The sequence below is a fragment of the Entelurus aequoreus genome, linkage group LG02 (assembly GCF_033978785.1).
Source record: "Entelurus aequoreus isolate RoL-2023_Sb linkage group LG02, RoL_Eaeq_v1.1, whole genome shotgun sequence".
In the NCBI taxonomy this organism is placed as follows: Eukaryota; Metazoa; Chordata; class Actinopteri; order Syngnathiformes; family Syngnathidae; genus Entelurus; species Entelurus aequoreus.
The window spans coordinates 10,166,119-10,186,118 of NC_084732.1; the positions used below are offsets into that span (position 1 = coordinate 10,166,119).

A 20,000-nucleotide genomic window follows, 5' to 3' on the forward strand; every position below is an offset into this window, starting at 1 on the left:
GCCAGGTTGTGCATATCCCAGAGTATGTATTAGGTGGGTAGAAAGCCTTTTGCAAATCCACCAAAGAACACACTATAAGATGCATCACATGTTCATTGACGTAGAGCTGTAGTGCGTCATACAGGGGTACTTCAATTTATGAGTACCTCAACTTACTAGTACCTTAACTTGTGAATATTTTGAGATACAGGGCATCTCTTGGTTTTTTGTTGTGCTTTAAATTGCGATCATAATTTAAGTTACGAGCTTCTGAGCCGCTAGATGGCGTAAACGCCATAATATTTGCCCCAACACATAACCCTAGTTGCTTACATTAGCTTATAGCTAGAGATCGAAATAAGTTTGTATGAAAAAAAAACAACTTTTGTTTTCCAACATCAAACCTTTAACAGCGGTCCAGATTTAACAGCCTTCCAGCCATCATACTCCTGCTGCTACTGTTACCCCTTTACCCACGACACAAAGCTGTTCTGGGTGTCGCGTGCGCTTTGTTGCTCAGCTGCGCTACGATCCTGCAATGTCCTCGAAATTTACCGAAACACCTCCATAACATCACCCGAAAAGAGTCCACTTTAATCTTGCGGGAGATAGAATAAGTAGGAATATCCATTTTATTCAACATCATTACTCGCTGCTAGGGTTGTCTCGATACCAATATTTTGGTACTGGTACCGGTACCAAAATGTACAGTACATCAATACTTTGATACTTTTAAAAATGTGGGCGGTTTTGAATACACAAATGTTTGGCAAAAAGCCAACCAGCTACTGTATGTGCACATCTACGTATCTAAATGTACACAACAGGGGAGCTGGTTAACTACATTCTTACCTGTCAGCTCTGAATGCTTGTTTTATAAATGTTTACCTTAGTTTGAAGCAAAGGTACAACACTGTATTGCCGCCTTTGGCGAGGCATGTTTTAAAGCACTGCTTACAGAGCGGCGCTTCCACGTTTAAAGTGACGCCGTTATCGTTAGTTTTAAAGCCAAACTACTTCCATATTGAGCTTCACGCACCCTCTATATTAACCAGTACAATCGCCGTTGTTTTGCCATTCTTCCTCTTCAAGCTGTTTCTGCTTGTAGGCGCTTTGTGTGTGCGTGTTGACCGGTGTTGGGTTAGTTACTGAAAACCAGTAACTAGTTACAGTTACTTGTTACTTCATTTCAAAAGTAAGACAAACACCAAAAAGTAATGCGTTACTGTGAAAAGTAACTATTTAGTGGTTCTTTTTTTCTTCTTTTTTTTTTAAAGCTCCCATTAATGCCCTTTTAGCCTTCATTTCAGTACTGTTATTGCACTGGAGAATAATACAATCTGTTGATCAACTTGACATGCATTTGCATCACTGAACTCTGCTAAGCAATGTGGTCTACATACAACACACAAAGACAAAGATATGTTACAAAGGCCAATTTGTTTCTGGCCAGAACAAATTGACAAAACTATTTTAAATAGCTGCAACATAACATACATAAGTAACAAACAGCATAATAACAGCACAGCTGTAAAGCAAAAAAGGCACACACTACATACACAAAGCCTAACCAGGCATTTTTTCCTCAAGGAATTCTGACACAAAATCATGTCTGAAGCCCAGAACACTCTACACATTTCCCCAGTTTTAGTTTAGAGATAAGGAAAGATTGGCCTGGCGCAATAGGATCACTCTTTATGTTTGTGAACTTTATAGTCTATACATTTAGAGTGATGTGATAATCAAACACTCTAGAAGTCTAGAATGAAGAGTATATAAGAGAATTGACAGCAACGTTCCCTCTAAGGTGCGCGCCTGTGCAATTGTGCACTGCTCAAGCGTTCTCTGCGCACGGCAAATCTATGCCACGCACACAATCAAATAAAAAAATAAGTGCATAACAATTTTCGACACGACACGGACACGACAGAGAAAACAGTTTTCGTCATCCTTATTCAAATATTGTAACGTCTGTCGAGACGCTTTGAGGACATGAATTCCATCCATCACTTTACTGAGCAAAACTCTTTATTGTCGGCCATAAACACATCACCAAAACATTAGTAAAAAATATTATATCTAGCAAAAGCGGTCATTTTCTGCAGTACAAACCAGACCAAAACCAACGTTGTTATATCAACAGCAGCCGCTCGCTCTTTCTCACTTGCGCCAACACATGCACATATGGCACTTAGCCAGTGATGCGTTTACAGCCACACAAAAAGTCGGACAACTCCAACACCACACATAAAGTGTAATTCCAGATCGTTACTCTATGATTTACCAATCAAATGTGTGCTTATTGTAGTGTAATTTATTAGGAATCTTAATTTATAAATATGTATCATTAAATGCTGTTAGTATATTAAATAAATACTAATAAAATATATATTTTTTACAAACAGGAAGTTGCAGGAATGTACAAATGATCCCCTGCTTACATCTCATTGTGCAACATGTGAATGTTTTAATGGGAACTAAATGCAATGTCTGAAAGGGGTACAAATTATTTCCAAAGCAGAACCTCCACCCAGACAAACAATACAAGTACACAGTTCATGAAAAACAACATTTGTTGTTATTGTCATTGTAAGTGGGCCTAAACACTTATATTAGAAATGGAAATGACTGCTGTCATTTGATTACAATAATAAGAGAATGTTGTCTGTCTATCTGTGTTGGCCCTGCAATGGGTGGGGACTTGTCCAGGGTGTACCCCGCCTTCCGCCCGAATGCAGCTGAGATAGGCTCCAGCGACCCCGAAAGGGACAAGCGGTAGAAAATGGATGGATGGATGGAGATTGAACAGGTTTGGGACAGGTGTGCTGCTGGTGTAGCCACAGTGTGCACGTCTGATGTTGCTCACATGGGCTCCACTGAATGCTCAGGGAGTTTTTGCGTTTGCTCACACATGAAAAATTAGAGGGAACATTGATTGACAGAGTGTGTACCTTCAGTGCTGAATGATGAGGAGAGGCAGAGTTAATCCTTAAGTGGTGGTGGTGGAGGTGAAGTGGCATTGGAGTCTCTGTCTCTCTTTACTAGCTTCGTCGAAGCATGTTGCTTATGTAGCTGGTTTCAGCAGATTTGAATTGCTGTTTTGGGCAGTAGATGGGATCTTTGATCCAAAGCACAATTTACATTTAACTAAAATGTTATTTTCTTTGTGCTCGACAAAACACAAGTAGTGAAAATATCTCTATGTTAACAAACTTGACTTCTGGCTCTGCCATGATCAGACACCCCCCCCCCCCCCCTCTCCTCCCTCCCCACACTCACACCCACACCCAGACACACAAAGCGCACGTCTCCCTTCTCCGGCTTGTGACACAAGAAGAATCAGAACGATGACACTGCAGCGCTCCAATAAAACACACTTTATACTACATAAAAAGTAACGTAAAATAACACAGTAACGCGTCATGTAGTAACGGTAACTGAGTTACTGAATATAAAAAATAACACGTTAGATTACTAGTTACCGCCGAAACTAACGGCGTTACAGTAATGCGTTACTTTGTAACGCGTTAGTCCCAACACTGGTGTTGACACACTTAACATGCACCTTGGCTCAGCAACCTCACTGCCGCACGGCAGCATGCGGATGAAGAAAAAAGTTTGGGTATTTTTCCAAGGCAGTTTTTTTATTTTCTTTAGTATTGTGGTACTTTATGAGTACCTGTGTACCACACAACCCTACTCGCTGCTATCTCAGCCCTATGTTGATCAGCCTTCCCTCTTCAGTAATATACTAATATGACGGGTAGACGCCAATCAGAATGGAATGAGAAGGATTTCAAAGTCTTCTTTAGTCTGCGGAAGAAGGAATCAGATTCATTGGCCAAATATGTTTAATATAGAAATAATTTTACTTTGTAGACTGTGCTCTCTTTTGTATTGTTTTTCAAACAATATAATCTAAAAGTGTTTTTTTCTCTTTAAAAGGCAAGTCACAAGTCATAACTGTTCTATTTTGGGAGGGCCAAGCATGGATGACATTTATTCTCATTCATTTCAAAGATAGGAGTATTCCAAGTTATGAGCTTGGTCGTGGAACGCTAACTAAGCTATGTGCTTGTAGGTTGAGGTACCAACGTACTGAGAAATTTGCAAAGCTATATTATGCTATTTGCTGCATGACAAAGGAAAACATTACAAATTCCTTTAAATATACAGTGTGTCATAAAAAGTGAGCATTCCCATTTCAGCAACCATTTTATTTTATCTTTTCAATGATTACTCTTAAAATCACCATTGGAAATGACATAGAGTAATCAGTGTGAGTGTGAATGTTGTCTGTCTATCTGTGTTAGGCCTGCGATGAGGTGGCGACTTGTCCAGGGTGTACCCCAACTACCGCCCGAATGCAGCTGAGATAGGCTCCAGCAACCCCCCGCGACCCCAAAAGGGACAAGCAGTAGAAAATGGATGGATGGAGTGTACAGTTCAAAGAGCAGTAGAGCTTTACTGTGATCTGAAAGTCAACACAACTAAAAACTGTCATTCAGCCCCAGAGGACTATGTTCCGCTCCACAGTACATGTTTCCATTAACGAACTGCAGCTCCCTTGTGCCATACCATGGTGCTTGAATTATCTTGGTGCTCATTTGTGTTGCCAGCTATTTAGACAATAATTACAGTGTGTCGAGTCATTTTCAGTGGGTAGCAAATGTATATAGCCATACAGGCTGTACACTCTAAGCTTATTCAAGTTTCATTTGTATAAGATTAGTGGAATAAAACTACTTACTGAAGTTAAACCTTAGCTACCATTTTAATTATTTTACAAAAGTAGTATTCTGGGTACAGGCTTGTGTTGTATCTCATTGGAATTTGCATGTGTACCTAATGAAGTGGTCAGTGAGTGTGTTTGCAGTATGATAAAAAACACGAAGTATGTGACATGGAAGCAAATATAGACTTGACATCTTATTGATGTTGAAAGAGAAGACACAGCTGAAGTACCTTGTAGATTTTACCAGTCAGTGATGCAACCAGTCCAAGGAATTAAGGGCAGCTTTGAATAGGAGTGTATAATATTTGATTTGTGTATTCCAGCGTGTTCATACTTACCAGACAGCAATATAATCAGTGACAGGCTCTGTTTGCAACAAGGTGAAGTTGATGTAAACTCCATGTCCGTGGGGAACTGTGATGAGCCAGGTACAGTCTTGGGAATTAGGGTATTCATTGGGGTACTGGGGCGAATAAATGGTCCCATTTTCAGCGGTGACATTGTAGCCACAAGGAGCTGTAAAGGCAAAAATTGTATACATTAAAAAAATCTGAAAAATCTCATTAGAATATAAATAGGTATTTGCTCCCAATGTAAAATTAGTCTTAGACTTGAGCTCTTGCTGGCAGGTGTTTCAGTAAAACACTGCATTTAGAAGTAAACATTAATTGAGAGTACAGTTGTCATGCATGATACCTGTGAATTTCCAGAATTTGTAAATACTTTTTCAACACCGCAATAAAAAAAGGAAGATCTAACCCATGTACATTTAAATTCACTACTTTATGTTAAACTGTTTCCATCATGTAATTTGTAGTAAAATAGGCTAATAAAAAGGCTAAACATGTATTTAAAGACAAATATCTGTGTATTTATTTTGTGTTAGTATAAACATTTCAGCTTCATTTCATTATATTTTGCCTATTTGTATTTTCATTTTTGCATTTTTTTCTTATTTTATTTCTGCAAAGACTACACGTTGACCACCATTGGTTTACTTATTTTACCAGGAAGTCATTGTCTTGCAAATTCTAAGCAGGCTTCCCACGGCTGTTGTATACACACTTTCTGGGCTTGTGGAGGCAGATTTCCATTCTGGCTTGCGCTGCAAATACGTCACCTTTCATGAACGCTTGTCTTTGATTTCCAAATAAATACATGACGCAAAACAAACTTATTTTTCATGTGCAGAGTACATTGCTAATGCCACCACAGATCTCTTCTGCTACATATTTTATTCTCTGGCAAAGCAGGTGTGTATGAGGTGTGTTGTGACGCAGCGTTACGATGCATATGTGTATGAGCAAGGGTGAAACGCAACTGCCAAATCCACATTTTGGCCTGACTCGAATAGTAATATGTATTAAACACTAGCTATTTTTGTTTTCTTTTTCTTCTTCAATCTTCACATGCCAAGAATTGACAAGGCTTGCCAAGGAAAAGTGTTGTTCAGTATTCGGGACTTACAATACTGGAAAAAGCAGGTTTTGATGCATTTTTTCAGCTTAGCAATATTCTTGACGACCTTAATTCAGAGCATACAGAGAGAGATGCTCCCATCCCATCAGGAAAAATAACAAACTATTTTGATCGTTTTATAACCAGCCCCATAGTCATTCATAGGAATTTAATAAAAGACCCATTTTCTACCCTTAAGCAAAAATAATTTGAATTAATCATATTGGTCGTTCTTACCTTCACAGCGTGGAAATGGGTGATTCCACTTCCGGTTTGTTCCATGCAGACATGTCAAGACTGGGTGTCCAATCAAAACATACCCAGGGTAACACTGGAACGTTATTGACTGTCCAGCGCTGTAGTCAGTATTGATGATGTCACCATTGGTGAAAGGAGATGGATCTTGGCAGTTCTGAAGTTGATAAGCTAAGGACAGACGTGCATACATGTAATTTTTAACAGCGTCACACACAATGGGATTTGTTGTTGGCTCCAACAATGGGATGGATCAATTGAAGAGTAAACACATGGGCTCCTATCATCACTAGTCCATTCTGAGCACACAATAGTTAAAAATAACAACAGACATTTTAGAACCAGACAGCAGTCTGTGGATTTTGGATGTGGTATTTAAAGCGACTGTATACAGGGTTAAAATGTTTACTGGAAGACTTGTGCTGCCAGTATTTGCTCAAGTGACACAGTCCAGATGGGAGACACTTCAAAAGATACTTCAGAATGACAGGACTTAGTTCATGTCGACCGTTTAGCCCAAAGTAAAGACATAAACATTATTTTTTTAATACCTTCACTGTGGAAATCAACAATTAATACAATTGAAGCAGTGGCAAAATTACAATATAGTTAATCAACATGTATGTTTATTTTAGTAAGGATCTAAGTCCCATGAACAACATTTGTGATATTTATCCATATAAACGTGCACCAAAAAAGCAAGGTCGATTGGAGCCATTACTAGTGATGTAAAATTCCAGTGTGTTGTTACAGTACGTTTAGATGCAATTACTTTAAATGCTCACCCCCTACTGGGGATGTAAATGTCGCCACTCGAGCCTACAAAACCAGGGACAGAATTGTTTGATTGTGGATGAATCACAGTCGAATAGGTTTCCTTGTGTATTAAAGGAGTCAAATAATGTAAGGGGATTTAAAAACAAACTTAAAGAGAAATTACACTCAAGTCTTTTTTTATTTCTCTTGTAATCTGTATTTCAAATATGTACTGTTTAAATTAATGCACTGTGGTTCTGCTTTTTATGTGTAGCCTTTTTAGACAGTGCACTTATCCTTTATTCTTTAGTTTATTTTATCCATCCATCCATCCATCTTCTTCCGCTTATCCGAGGTCGGGTCGCGGGGGCAGCAGCCTAAGCAGGGAAGCCCAGATTTTCCTCTCCCCAGCCACTTCGTCCAGCTCCTCCCGGGGGATCCCGAGGCGTTCCCAGGCCAGCCGGGAGACATAGTCTTCCCAACGTGTCCTGGGTCTTCCCCGTGGCCTCCTACCGGTTGGACGTGCCCTAAACTCCTCCCGAGGGAGGCGTTCGGGTGGCATCCTGACCAGATGCCCGAACCACCTCATCTGGCTCCTCTCGATGTGGAGGAGCAGTGGCTTTACTTTGAGCTCCCCCCGGATGGCAGAGCTTCTCACCCTATCTCTAAGGGAGAGCCCTGCCACCCGGCGGAGGAAACTCATTTCGGCCGCCTGTACCCGTGATCTTGTCCTTTCGGTCATGACCCAAAGCTCATGACCATAGGTGAGGATGGGAACGTAGATCGACCGGTAAATTGAGAGCTTTGCCTTCCGGCTCAGCTCCTTCTTCACCACAACGGACCGATACAGCGTCCGCATTACTGAAGACGCCGCACCGATCCGCCTGTCGATCTCACGATCCACTTTTCCCTCACTCGTGAACAAAACTCCTAGGTACTTGAACTCCTCCACTCGGGGCAAGGTCTACTCCCCAACCCGGAGATGGCACTCCACCCTTTTCCGGGAAAGAACCATGGACTCGGACTTGGAGGTGCTGATTCTCATCCCAGTCGCTTCGCACTCGGCTGCAAACCGATCCATTGAGAGCTGAAGATCCTGGCCAGATGAAGCCATCAGGACCACATCATCTGCAAAAAGCAGAGACCTAATCCTGCAGCCACCAAACCTTATCCCCTCAACGCCTTGACTGCGCCTAGAAATTCTGTCCATAAAAGTTATGAACAGAATCGGTGACAAAGGGCAGCCTTGGCGGAGTCCAACCCTCACTGGAAACGTGTCCGACTTACTGCCGGCAATGCGGACCAAGCTCTGACACTGATCGTACAGGGAGCGGACAGCCACAATCAGACAGTCCGATACCCCATACTCTCTGAGCACTCCCCACAGGACCTCCCGAGGGACACGGTCGAATGCCTTCTCCAAGTCCACAAAGCACATGTAGACTGGTTGGGCAAACTCCCATGCACCCTCAAGGACCCTGCCGAGAGTATAGAGCTGGTCCACAGTTCCACGACCAGAACGAAAACCACACTGTTCCTCCTGAATCCGAGGTTCGACTATCCGGCGTAGCCTCCTCTCCAGTACACCCGAATAGACTTTACCGGGAAGGCTGAGGAGTGTGATCCCACGATAGTTGGAACACACCCTCCGGTTCCCCTTCTTAAAGAGAGGAACCACCACCCCGGTCTGCCAATCCAGAGGTACCGCCCCCGATGTCCACGCGATGCTGCAGAGTCTTGTCAACCAAGACAGCCCCACAGCATCCAGAGCCTTAAGGAACTCCGGGCGGATCTCATCCACCCCCACCGAGAAGCTTTTTAACTACCTCAGCAACCTCAGCCCCAGAAATAGGAGAGCCCACCACAGATTCCCCAGGCACTGCTTCCTCATAGGAAGACGTGTCGGTGGGATTGAGGAGGTCTTCGAAGTATTCCCTCCACCGATCCACAACATCCGCAGTCGAGGTCAGCAGAACACCATCCGCACCATACGCGGTGTTGACAGTGCACTGCTTCCCCTTCCTGAGGCGGCGGATGGTGGTCCAGAATCGCTTCGAAGCCGTCCGGAAGTCGTTTTCCATGGCCTCGCCGAACTCCTCCCATGTCCGAGTTTTTGCCTCCGCGACCGCTGAAGCCGCACACCGCTTGGCCTGTCGGTACCTGTCCGCTGCCTCAGGAGTCCTATGAGCCAAAAGAACCCGATAGGACTCCTTCTTCAGCTTGACGGCATCCCTCACCGCCGGTGTCCACCAACGGGTTCTAGAATTACCGCCACGACAGGCAGTCGTGGCGGTTTATTTTATATTTATTTTATATTTTATATTTATTTTATATTTATTTATATATTTATTTTATATGTAATGTTAAGTTTTTGTTTCAATGTTGTTACTGTCTTGTGTGATAAACCCCAGGAAAAGAATGGCAACTGTGTTGAAAGTAATGTAGATAATTTTTAAACAAATAAACAGATAAGCCTAAAATGGAGTGCACTACTAGACTGCAAACAGCAATGACACTGTTTTTCCACTAATGTGCACCTTTGACATAACAGTCACGTTGAGAAGTTTTCATTTTGCAAATTGTTCTTGTGATTAAAGATAACTAAATAAAAAACACACTCAAATACATTCCTTAATCTTTTCTCAAATGAATGCAGAGCAGTGGTTCTCAAATCTTTTACACTATGTACAGCCTCAGAAAACGCTTGGCACTCCAAGTACCACCATAATGACCAAAATTAAAATACTGTAGCGTAGTAAGCCTAATTATTATTTAAAAACAAGGCAGAGGTTTTATTTAGAAAAGTATAATTAATATTGTGGCCACTGTAACATTAACACAGTAACACTGTGTTTAATTGTTTTTATTTATTCTTTGGCATACCACTAGATCAGAAGTCTGCAACCTTATGTATCAAAAGAAAAATAGTGTAAAGCCCCACAACGTAACACAGCTTATAAACTTTGAAAAGTATTCATCTTTATGTATTTTACAGGAAAAAACAATCTCTCCATGTAAAATTAAACTTGTTTTCCTTTGTTCTGATCTTTTTTGGCAAGTATTCATGGTAAGCTTAACCAAGGGGTTGCACATTCGAGAAGCTGAACTGAACACACTGGCTTCCAGTCCCTCAGACCTCAACCTGCGTACATTCACCGCCTCACGGACAGTCGGAATTATACAACTCTGTTCAAAAATGCAAACTTTTCTCACTCCGGGGTAAAACAAATCTGAGGGAGCCACAACAAGGAGACAGTTAAGCAAAGCGGCTCCAGAGACTGGAGCTGCAGACTCTTGCACTAGATGGAGCACCGCAGTTTGAGAATCACTGGCTTACTGTATTGTTATGAAATGTATCATTATTCCCCCTGAATTGATCAAAGTAATTGTTGCAAATTGCCATCACTATGTGGGATGCTAACATTAAATAAATATGACATCCCAATGTCAAGTAGAGATGTGCACTCTCTGTGTGGACCATGGGACTGAGCATTGACATGAATTAGAGTGACAGAACTTGACGGTTTCAATTTAACAGGAAAAGGGACCGTTATCTTGTGCATGTAAAAGTAGCTGAGCTTATGTGTACCTCAGCCAGCCAGGCTATAGTAATGCTGGCATGCAGGACCAAAGTGCAATATTTTGTGTCTCTGATGAGAAGCTTGTGTGGCTAAGAGTAAAGTCAACTCCTCATGGGGAGCTTTGCTAACAATCCATCCCTTTTAATGATGAGAGTAAAGCCATATTGTATGAAAAAAAAACACTTCTAACACTGATCAAAGCTTCACATCTTGCATCATACTCTTCATTTTTTGGAGTTGGCTGTTGCATTTGGATCACAATCTATCTGCACAATTTAATGAAATCATTTAGGTGATATTTAACCCAAATCCAGTGAAACTAAACAGATGGTTCATTGTTCAGAAGCCATTAAAAAAACATGCTTTATGTTGATCTGATGTGTGATCAGAGTATGACTCACCTTGATAGGTGAGCTTGAACCCTAGCCTGTTCTCTGAATGGTCACTGTAAAAGTGAATGATCGTCTGGTGGGTGGTACTTAGTAAAGGGGGCGGGAGCTGCGCCCCAGTGAACTGTCCAATAAGAGCTGAGCTGTGCTGTGGTCCCGCCCGCACTTCCAGAAAGTCATGGTTGTCTTCAGAGGAAAAGTTTTGGAACTGGATATGAGCTCCTGGAATATAAAACAAAGTAGAATAAAGCAAAAAATAAAAAGCTAGTTTTACAGTCAATACTAAGATTATTTGCCAAATTCAATCCAACTGTATGCTATTATTATATACTATAACTATCCTTACAAAATATAACAATTTAATGCATGAAAAGTAGGGATGTCCCGATCAAAATGTTTGACCTCCAATCCCGATGACCTTTTTGGCGTCAGATTCAATCCAATTTTAAGAAATTGTAATAACAAACAAAGGAAAGTGAGCAATATCAATCTAATGACGTTCTTAAACCAATGCTTTCCTAGGCATCGATAGTATCGACATCTAGATCAATCACCCCTACTTTGCATTATAGCTTTAGCGGTTAGCTTCTTCTGTTGTCCTGCTTTGTGTGTCTATGTGTAGCATACTTAGCCATTCCTTTTCCTCTAGTTATCCAGTGATAATAATACTTGGAAACATATTAGTTTATTTTCCGTCATACTGGTAGGGATTAACATGTAGGCTTAGTATCAGTGTATATTTTTTGAATGAGTCTTTCACGTGGGTACAATCTTTAGCCATGCAAACACTGGGACACAGCAGTGGTCGGAATCCTCGTCACATGATCGAGATCGGGACATCTCTAATAAGTAGTATAATGTGGTGACTGCAAAAAATTTAATTATGTTGTAGTCCAAGAAGGAGGAGAGTTCTTGCACACATATTCCCGGCACACAATGAGATGTCATCACTGTCAAATTTAAAACATCACACATCACACACTTGCCTCTAATTAAACACGCGGTAAGGCTTTTAATAAACCTTGTCCAGCAACAATTTGCGCTATAATAAAAGTACGGCAACAGATGTATTGACAGTGTCACGTCCTCCCAGGGAATTCTTCTCCAGCCTGAGATACTTGCCATATCCAGTTGGCAAGATGATTTGCCAGGTGCAGTCCAAGTTGCCTGGGTAGTTGCCAGGGAAACCGGGACTCAGGATGACCCCAGTGACCTCAGACAACACCTTGCCACAACGAGCTGACAACATGAGAGAAAGTAAAGGCAGCGTTAAAACACATGCCAACAAAAGAAAATATTGAGTTTTGCATACTGGAATACTTGCACTGTGGCAAAGTAGCAACAATTGGTCAATAAAAAAAGACCCTGAAGGCTCCATTATGCTAGAGTGTCATGGCGCTAGGGTAAGTGACAGTGGCTTGCTCCTCCACTTACAAACCCTCCCGCGGACTTTGACATCAATCCATCCATCCATCCATTTTCTACCGCGTATTCCCTTCAGAGTCGTACTTCCCAAAAATTCTAACATCGCAAAGCTGTGATAGGTCAACTTTTGCTGAGTATGATCGCTGAGCACAGGAACCCCAACATTATGCTTGAAATACAAAAATTATTGGATGACAGAAAGCAACAGTGATTGAACTTGTATTGTGTACTTAATATCTTAGTGCACTCTGAAAATTAGTGTGTTGTTTGCTGTAATGTTTTATTTCTGATTTGGAGAAAATGTTTGCACATCAATATAAAAAAATAGTTCTTAAACAGTTTTTTTAATTGACAATAACATGCTTTCTGTTGTCCCACCGTTTAAAGAACCCAATAGCATTTCAAATTTGGCAAGTATTCAGCTACGACTCGTGCAGAGGTTGCATAGCTCACCTTCACAAACATATTCTCTTCTATTTTTTGAGCAACATGTACATTAAAAGTAAACTGTTGTTTCTGATCGATTAATTCCAGCGCCAACAACAATCTAAATACTGCTGTCGTTTATTACTACACTCGTAAGTAAATATCATGGACAGCTGCGGTTGCCCTTAGCGTTTTGGATAAGACTTGCAAGTGAAACAAGAGCATAACGAGATCATGACAATGTAAGAAGGCCGTGCGTAGTGCGGACACGTTTTTGGAATTTTGCCAATCAGTCACAATTCCTATGTGAGACAAGAACACATCTGTCTTTCTCTTTTTTATGGAATCTAACTCATAAATATATGCCAGCAAGAGGTGGCCAACAATGTAGCTATTAAAGAGTCATCTATTGCGCCCATAAAGCTCCCTAAAAAACACCTAAAAAACCATCAACAATTCCCCTCAAAAGGGCAAATATCAAATATCAGACGTTATCAGTTGACCACAGCTGTTCAAAGTCGGGACACGGGGTGGAACACTAATCTGTGCATCAGTTGGGGACGTCTCTGCGCTGCTGACTTGTCTCCATTCAGGATGATCCCCTGCTGGCCCCACTATGGACTGGACTTTCACACTATTAACTAGATCCATTCAACATCCATTGCAAAGGTCGCCCAGGGTGGTCCCCACATCTGCGGTCCCCTCCAAGGTTTCTCATTGTATCCCATTGGGTTGAGTTTTTTCTTGCCCTGATGTGGGATCTGAGCCAAGGATGTCGTTGTGGCTTGTGCAGCCCTTTGAGACACTTGTGATTAAGGGCTACATAAATAAACTTTGATTGATTGATTGATTGATTGATTGATTGATTGATTGATTGATTGATTGATTGATTGATTGATTGAAAAGGAATTAACTACTGCAGTTATTGACATTTTCAGCTGGTAAAGATTTGGTAAAGATTATAAATCATATTTCTCACTTATATAGTAGAAGGTTGTGGTCATAAACAGAGAAGTTGGTCAACTTTGACATTAAACTTAGATCCAAAGACATGGTTAGGAAGACGCAACAAGCTGCTCGTTTGTGCCCCATTTTTAACCGAATGCAGCTGAGATAGGCTCCAGTGACCCCAAAAGGAACAAGCGGTAGAACATAGATGGATGGATGGGTGTGAGAATTATGATACATTCTAAACAGGGAACACAAGTCTTGTGTTAAAAAATATAAACATCCCATCAGCTGGTATCCCAGTGGGCGCAGACATTGTACAGTAAGTGATTGTTTTATTATGTTTGTAGTTTGTATTTCTTGTTTAGCAGCACGTAAGGCTTAGTGTTTCACTAAAGCTGAATCTGCTTAGCATTCCGCTTGTAAAAATATATAGTTGATCCTCCTTTTATTCAGGCTAAAAAAATAATGCGGTTCCAAATCATCATTTGTCCCAAAGTCGTTGTCGTTGGCTCTCATGAAGTCTGCCATGATTAGTAGTCGATGTTATCGTTGATGGAAATAGCGAACGTTGCAATGCGCTCTGTGAAATCAATGCAGCATCAAAACTTTCCAGCAATGCAGGACATGACCAAATTACGTAAATACTACATGTTATTATGAATGTGCCCGTCGCAACATTACATATATACTTACAGGAAGTATAAAAAAAGGTTGGACATTTTTCAGATGTTTTTGAGAAGGCGTTTTAAGCAGAATAGCTCAAATCCCAATTACCTGCATTGTTAGCCACCTTTTGCTAGTGTTTTTTTACGATTTAGAATGCACAAAAAAGTTGGCCAGGTCACAAATAACATGTTTTGTATTTTGTTCGGATCACAAGTGAGCTGGAGCCTATCTTAGCTGATTTAAGGCAAGACCCGGGATTCAACCTGACCAACCAATAACTGCATATAGAGACAAATAACTATTCACACTCACAGATGGGCAATTTTCCAATTAACGTAACATGGATGTTCTTGGGATGTACTATAGAAGGAAACACTCAACCCACACAAGCACAGGGAGATCAAAGTAACTACACATTGAGTTCTTATAGTACGTCACTGTGCACAATACAGTGCAGAATCACCCAAATCAAATATTGACTATGCTCATTGCTTGCATTTTTCATTGACTGGAGGTTGATGCTCTTTACAAATATAGTGTTCGCTCAAACCTATGCTATGCATTATTGAACCACCGTATCATTCATAAGACTGGCCAACAGAAGATTGTGTGTGTGCTACCTATACAGAGAGGAGGCGGGTAGTTCCATCGACGCACAGTCCCAGGCATGCAGGAAATATGAGAGTGACCCTAGCAAAGTGTGTAAAGAAAACAGACATGGATTTTATGATATGGATAATGTGTGCGTATCAAAAAGTCATGTTGTGTTAGGTGGTATCAGTGTATGTCTTACCTGTAGGTCATACCCAGGCTCACAGGTGAAGGCCACTACCTCATTGACCATGTACCTGTCTCCTGTTTTAATGCCGTTAGCTGGGATCATCGGCTCTGGACAGGTAGTCAAACCTACCGCTGCAAAAAAGGTGAAACAATGACTTCAGTGGTGCACATTCTCTTGATAACAACGGCATTATAAAAATGAAATGAGAATATTTTTTATTCAAAACAGAAATAGCTTAGTTTTTCATCAGAAAGCTATTGATTTAAGAATATGTTTATTATTGCGGTCTTAATGTGGGTGGTGTGCAGCTGGTAGTGTCTATTCTTCATCATGTGCCATGCCTGCTCCAGGATTAAGCTACAATTATTTTCAAGTGCTTATTTCCCCTTGCACCACCAGTATCGGGTTTTTTCACCCATAAGAAGACAAAACTGTCTTAAAATGAGTTCTCTGTCTCAAACAATTACTACAAAAAAAGCATTTGAGTTAACAGCTGCACTGTTTGAGTAGACATCTGCTTCATATATAATGAACAACTTAAATGTTTCCAGTCATATAAATAAAAGCCAGGGAGCTCACCCCACCTTTCTTTTTGTCACATTTGCTCTGACAATGATACAAGTTGGAGACCGCTGCATTAGATTCTTGAAATGTATGTGGCTTGGAATTGCTAGAATAGACATTGGTATTATTACCTATTCATGTGGCCTTTATGGGAGTGATGTGCGGATTGATACTGAAATATTGATACCACCAATACCAGATCTTTATGCTCTAATATTGATTCTGAAATCAAAACATCAATACTTTTTATACAAAAGGTATTTGAGATCATATATATCATTAACAAGAACACAGGAACTAAATAATTGAAATATTATCCCAATGAAACGCGATTGGTGGGAACTACACTACCGTTCAAAAGTTTGGGGTCACATTAAAATGTCCTTCTTTTTGAAGGAAAAGCACTGTACTTTTCAATGAAGATAACTTTAAACTAGTCTTAACTTTAAATAAATACACTCTATACATTGCTAATGTGGTAAATGACTATTCTAGCTGCAAATGTCTGGTTTTTGGTGCAATATCTACATAGGTGTATAGAGGCCCATTTCCAGCAACTATCACTCCAGTGTTCTAATGGTACAATGTGTTTGCTCATTGGCTCAGAAGGCTAATTGATGATTAGAAAACCCTTGTGCAATCATGTTCACACATCTGAAAACAGTTTAGCTCGTTACAGAAGCTACAAAACTGACCTTCCTTTGAGCAGATTGAGTTTCTGGAGCATCACATTTGTGGGGTCAATTAAACGCTCAAAATGGCCAGAAAAAGAGAACTTTCATCTGAAACTCAACAGTCTATTTTTGTTCTTAGAAATGAAGGCTATTCCACAAAATTGTTTGGGTGACCCCAAACTTTTGAACAGTAGTGTACTTTTTCACTGTGCTCTGCTTAGTCATTCAGTCTTTCATTTGTTTATTTAAGAACATTACTGACAGTTAAAATGAGTCACTCGACGTTATAAAACACCAAGAGTACGTATCCTTTTATTAGTGGCTATTTGGAGATACTACATACAGAGTTGAATATAAATAAGATATTGCATTCAGTGCAGAATAACACCATTTGTTTCACCCTGTGATTTTAGATTGTTTGAAGATGATTCCCCAATAGCAGCAACACTTGAAATACACTACTTTTCATATTTAACCAGACACATTACACAAAGTATCAATATTGGATCGGTATCGCCGGTATCAGCCTAATTTTTACTAAGTATTGGATCGGAATGAAAATCAGTGGTATCGCACATCACTAATGTATGGGTCCATAATATCAAATTTAATCAAGGAACAGCAATCTCATTTCCAAACCAGTTGTTTGCATCCCTTATTTTAGTTGCTTCTCTCAATGATAACATGTTCTACAGACTTACGGGTAAATTATAATACTGTGATTAATTTGATTAAAACATAGACATGACAGATTAATTATTAGACACTCCTCATGTCCGTTTGCTTTTTAATCAGAACTGTTTAATTCGCTTATTAATGTTGTAGAATGAAAACATTTCTTAAAATGGCTTTTGGGATAAAAATCAAGTGTAGTTGACATAATACTCAGTTAGAGTGTCCGCCCTGAGATCGTTACGTCGTGAGTTCAAACCCCGGCCGAGTCATACCAAAGACTATAAAAATGGGACCCATTACCTCCCTGCTTGACACTCAGCATCAAGGATTGGAATTGGGGGTTAAATCACCAAACATGATTCCCGGCCGCGGCCACCGCTGCTGCCCCAGGGGGCGATCAAGGGGATGGGTCAAATGCAGAGGACAAATTTCACCACACCTAGTGTGTGTGTGACTATCATTGGTACTTTAAATTTAACTTAATGACGGTAAAAAAAACGACACAGTATTCCCAACATAATAAAGGTCTAACACATTCATAATCAGTTTGACAGTGACAAGCCCTTTATCAAATAGCACCAGAAGAAAGGCGTGAGTTTTGTGTTTGTGTGTGTTGTCCAATTTTGTGGTTCAATCCCAAACTTCTGCGGGAGACTGCCCTGGAGTGAGTGGTTACTATGGCAACACAGGGGTGGAAGAAGAGTAAAAGAGTGAAGAGAGAAGTGAATGCTTGTGTGTGTGTGCGTGTGTGTGTGTGTGTGTGTGTGTGTGTGTGTGTGTGTGTGTGTGTGTGTGTGTGTGTGTGTGTGTGTGTGTGTGTGTGTGTGTGTGTGTGTCTGGTCTTGTTTGTTCATCATCTAACTGCCTACCAGCAATACAATGTGATCCCGCTGAGCTCACACACAAACACACAGACACATAAACACGCACACACACACACACACACACACACACACACAAAGGCCCTGAGTATGTATGATGGCATTTGGGAGCACACACGCTTGCCTGCATGCAAGAAGGAATGAGCTGGAGGAAATTTCTGTGTGATGGAGCACACGAGAAAGATGCAGTCAGTCAATAATGCAGTCAGTGCATTATAAGGAAAAACATCAGCCAGCTGTCATGACAACTGCTCAATGAAAGGAGTTCATTTGGCTGATCATCAACCTCTCTCCATCTCTCTTGATGGAGGGGTATAAGACGTGATACCATTTAAACTGCTGACAGGACGACAAAGCATCCCTCTATGGGCACTCGACAACAGGCAGACATTGTCAGCATTTTACACAAAACTGACCAGATTTATTACAAAGAGCCCTAAGTCAGCTAAAAATGATGGACATATTAGTTATGCTCCCTCGTGCCCTGTTTTATTAATATCATAGGACAAACATTTTAGAGACAGCATTGGTGATTCATATGTGTGGCAAAAAACAAAAATAGTGAATAATTAGTGTCTTAATTATTTTATTGTTACTTTTACTCTTTTATGGGGTTCCTCTGAAAATTCCAAACAAAATAACAATCTATTACAGGGGTCTCACTCATTTTCCCTGGTGGCCGCGGAGGTAGAGTCTAGGTTTTAGATGTTTTAACCATGTGACTAAATTAGGTAACTATACCAGCAGCTATAGTTACTTATATAATCAAATATAAATTTACACGCAAACAAAAATATATTTTGACATTGTTGAGATCCCCAGGAAATGACCAGAGACAATTTTGCTTACTTATAGAAAGTTGCTCTTTGTCTTTGTCACGACTGGGTCTTTGGCGTGGTTTGCTCTCCCGTGGTGCAAAAGAATTGGAACGGACGTGGCGTGCAGGTAAAGACATAGTTTAATTATTACTATAAACTCAAACAAAAGGTACAAACAAAAGGCGCTCACAGAGGAGGTAAAAAACTTGACTAGGAAAACAAAGGGCGCGCACAATGGCGGAGAACTATGAACATTAAACAAACAAAAACTTACGTGACAAGAGATGAAACAAGAACTAACGTGACAAGGAACTGTGGACATGGCATGAATGGGTGGTGTCGCCAGGACGAACAACAGAAACAGAAAAGCCTATATAGTGACATGAAAAGTGAAAACAGGTGCGTGACTAACTGTGAACAGGTGCATGACATGACTGTGAAAACGTGAGACAGGTGTGTGTGAGTCCAAACGTGGAACAGGTGAAACTAATGGTTGCTATGGTGACAAACAAAACCAGGAAGTGAAACCAGGAACTAAGGAAGTGTCCAAAAAACAAAACAGCACATGGCCAAACAAAAACATGAACACAGACATGACAGAACCCCCCCCTTACGGACAGATCCCAGATGTCCAAAAACAAAAAACAGGATCAAGAGTCATGGGAGGGGGGGAGGGGGACATGGCGGTGGGTCGCCAGACCAGGTGTCCCCGAATCCACCGGGGCAGAGTCAGGTGGCGGCGGCGGGTAGACCGCCGCTGAACCTGACGAGGTGGGCGACCTGGGAATGGCCACATTCGTGGCAGACGAGGAGGTCGGCGCACCTGGCGTGGCGGACGCCCATGGAAAGGCCACATCCTTGGCCGACGAGGAGGTGGGCGCGTTGTCGTGGCAGGCGGCGAAGCTTGGCGTGGTGCGTCAGGCGGCGAAGCTTGGCGTGGTGCGTCAGGCGGCGAAGCTTGGCGTGGTGCGTCAGGCGGCGAAGCT

The 20,000-nt window shown here is 41.1% G+C and overlaps 1 protein-coding gene across 1 annotated transcript in view; it reads right to left on the reverse strand.

Annotated features, from left to right (window-relative positions):
• Nucleotides 1–20,000, reverse strand: part of LOC133630056 (CUB and sushi domain-containing protein 1-like) — a 426,532-nt gene that overhangs the window by 135,215 nt on the left and 271,317 nt on the right. The window contains exons 32-37 of the mRNA XM_062021303.1: nt 15,415–15,533; nt 15,242–15,311; nt 12,276–12,392; nt 11,166–11,375; nt 6,410–6,598; nt 5,053–5,230 (exon numbers count right to left, since the gene is read on the reverse strand). Of these exons, the coding sequence (XP_061877287.1) occupies nt 5,053–5,230; nt 6,410–6,598; nt 11,166–11,375; nt 12,276–12,392; nt 15,242–15,311; nt 15,415–15,533 (883 nt within the window). The remainder of the gene's footprint in view (nt 1–5,052; nt 5,231–6,409; nt 6,599–11,165; nt 11,376–12,275; nt 12,393–15,241; nt 15,312–15,414; nt 15,534–20,000) is intronic.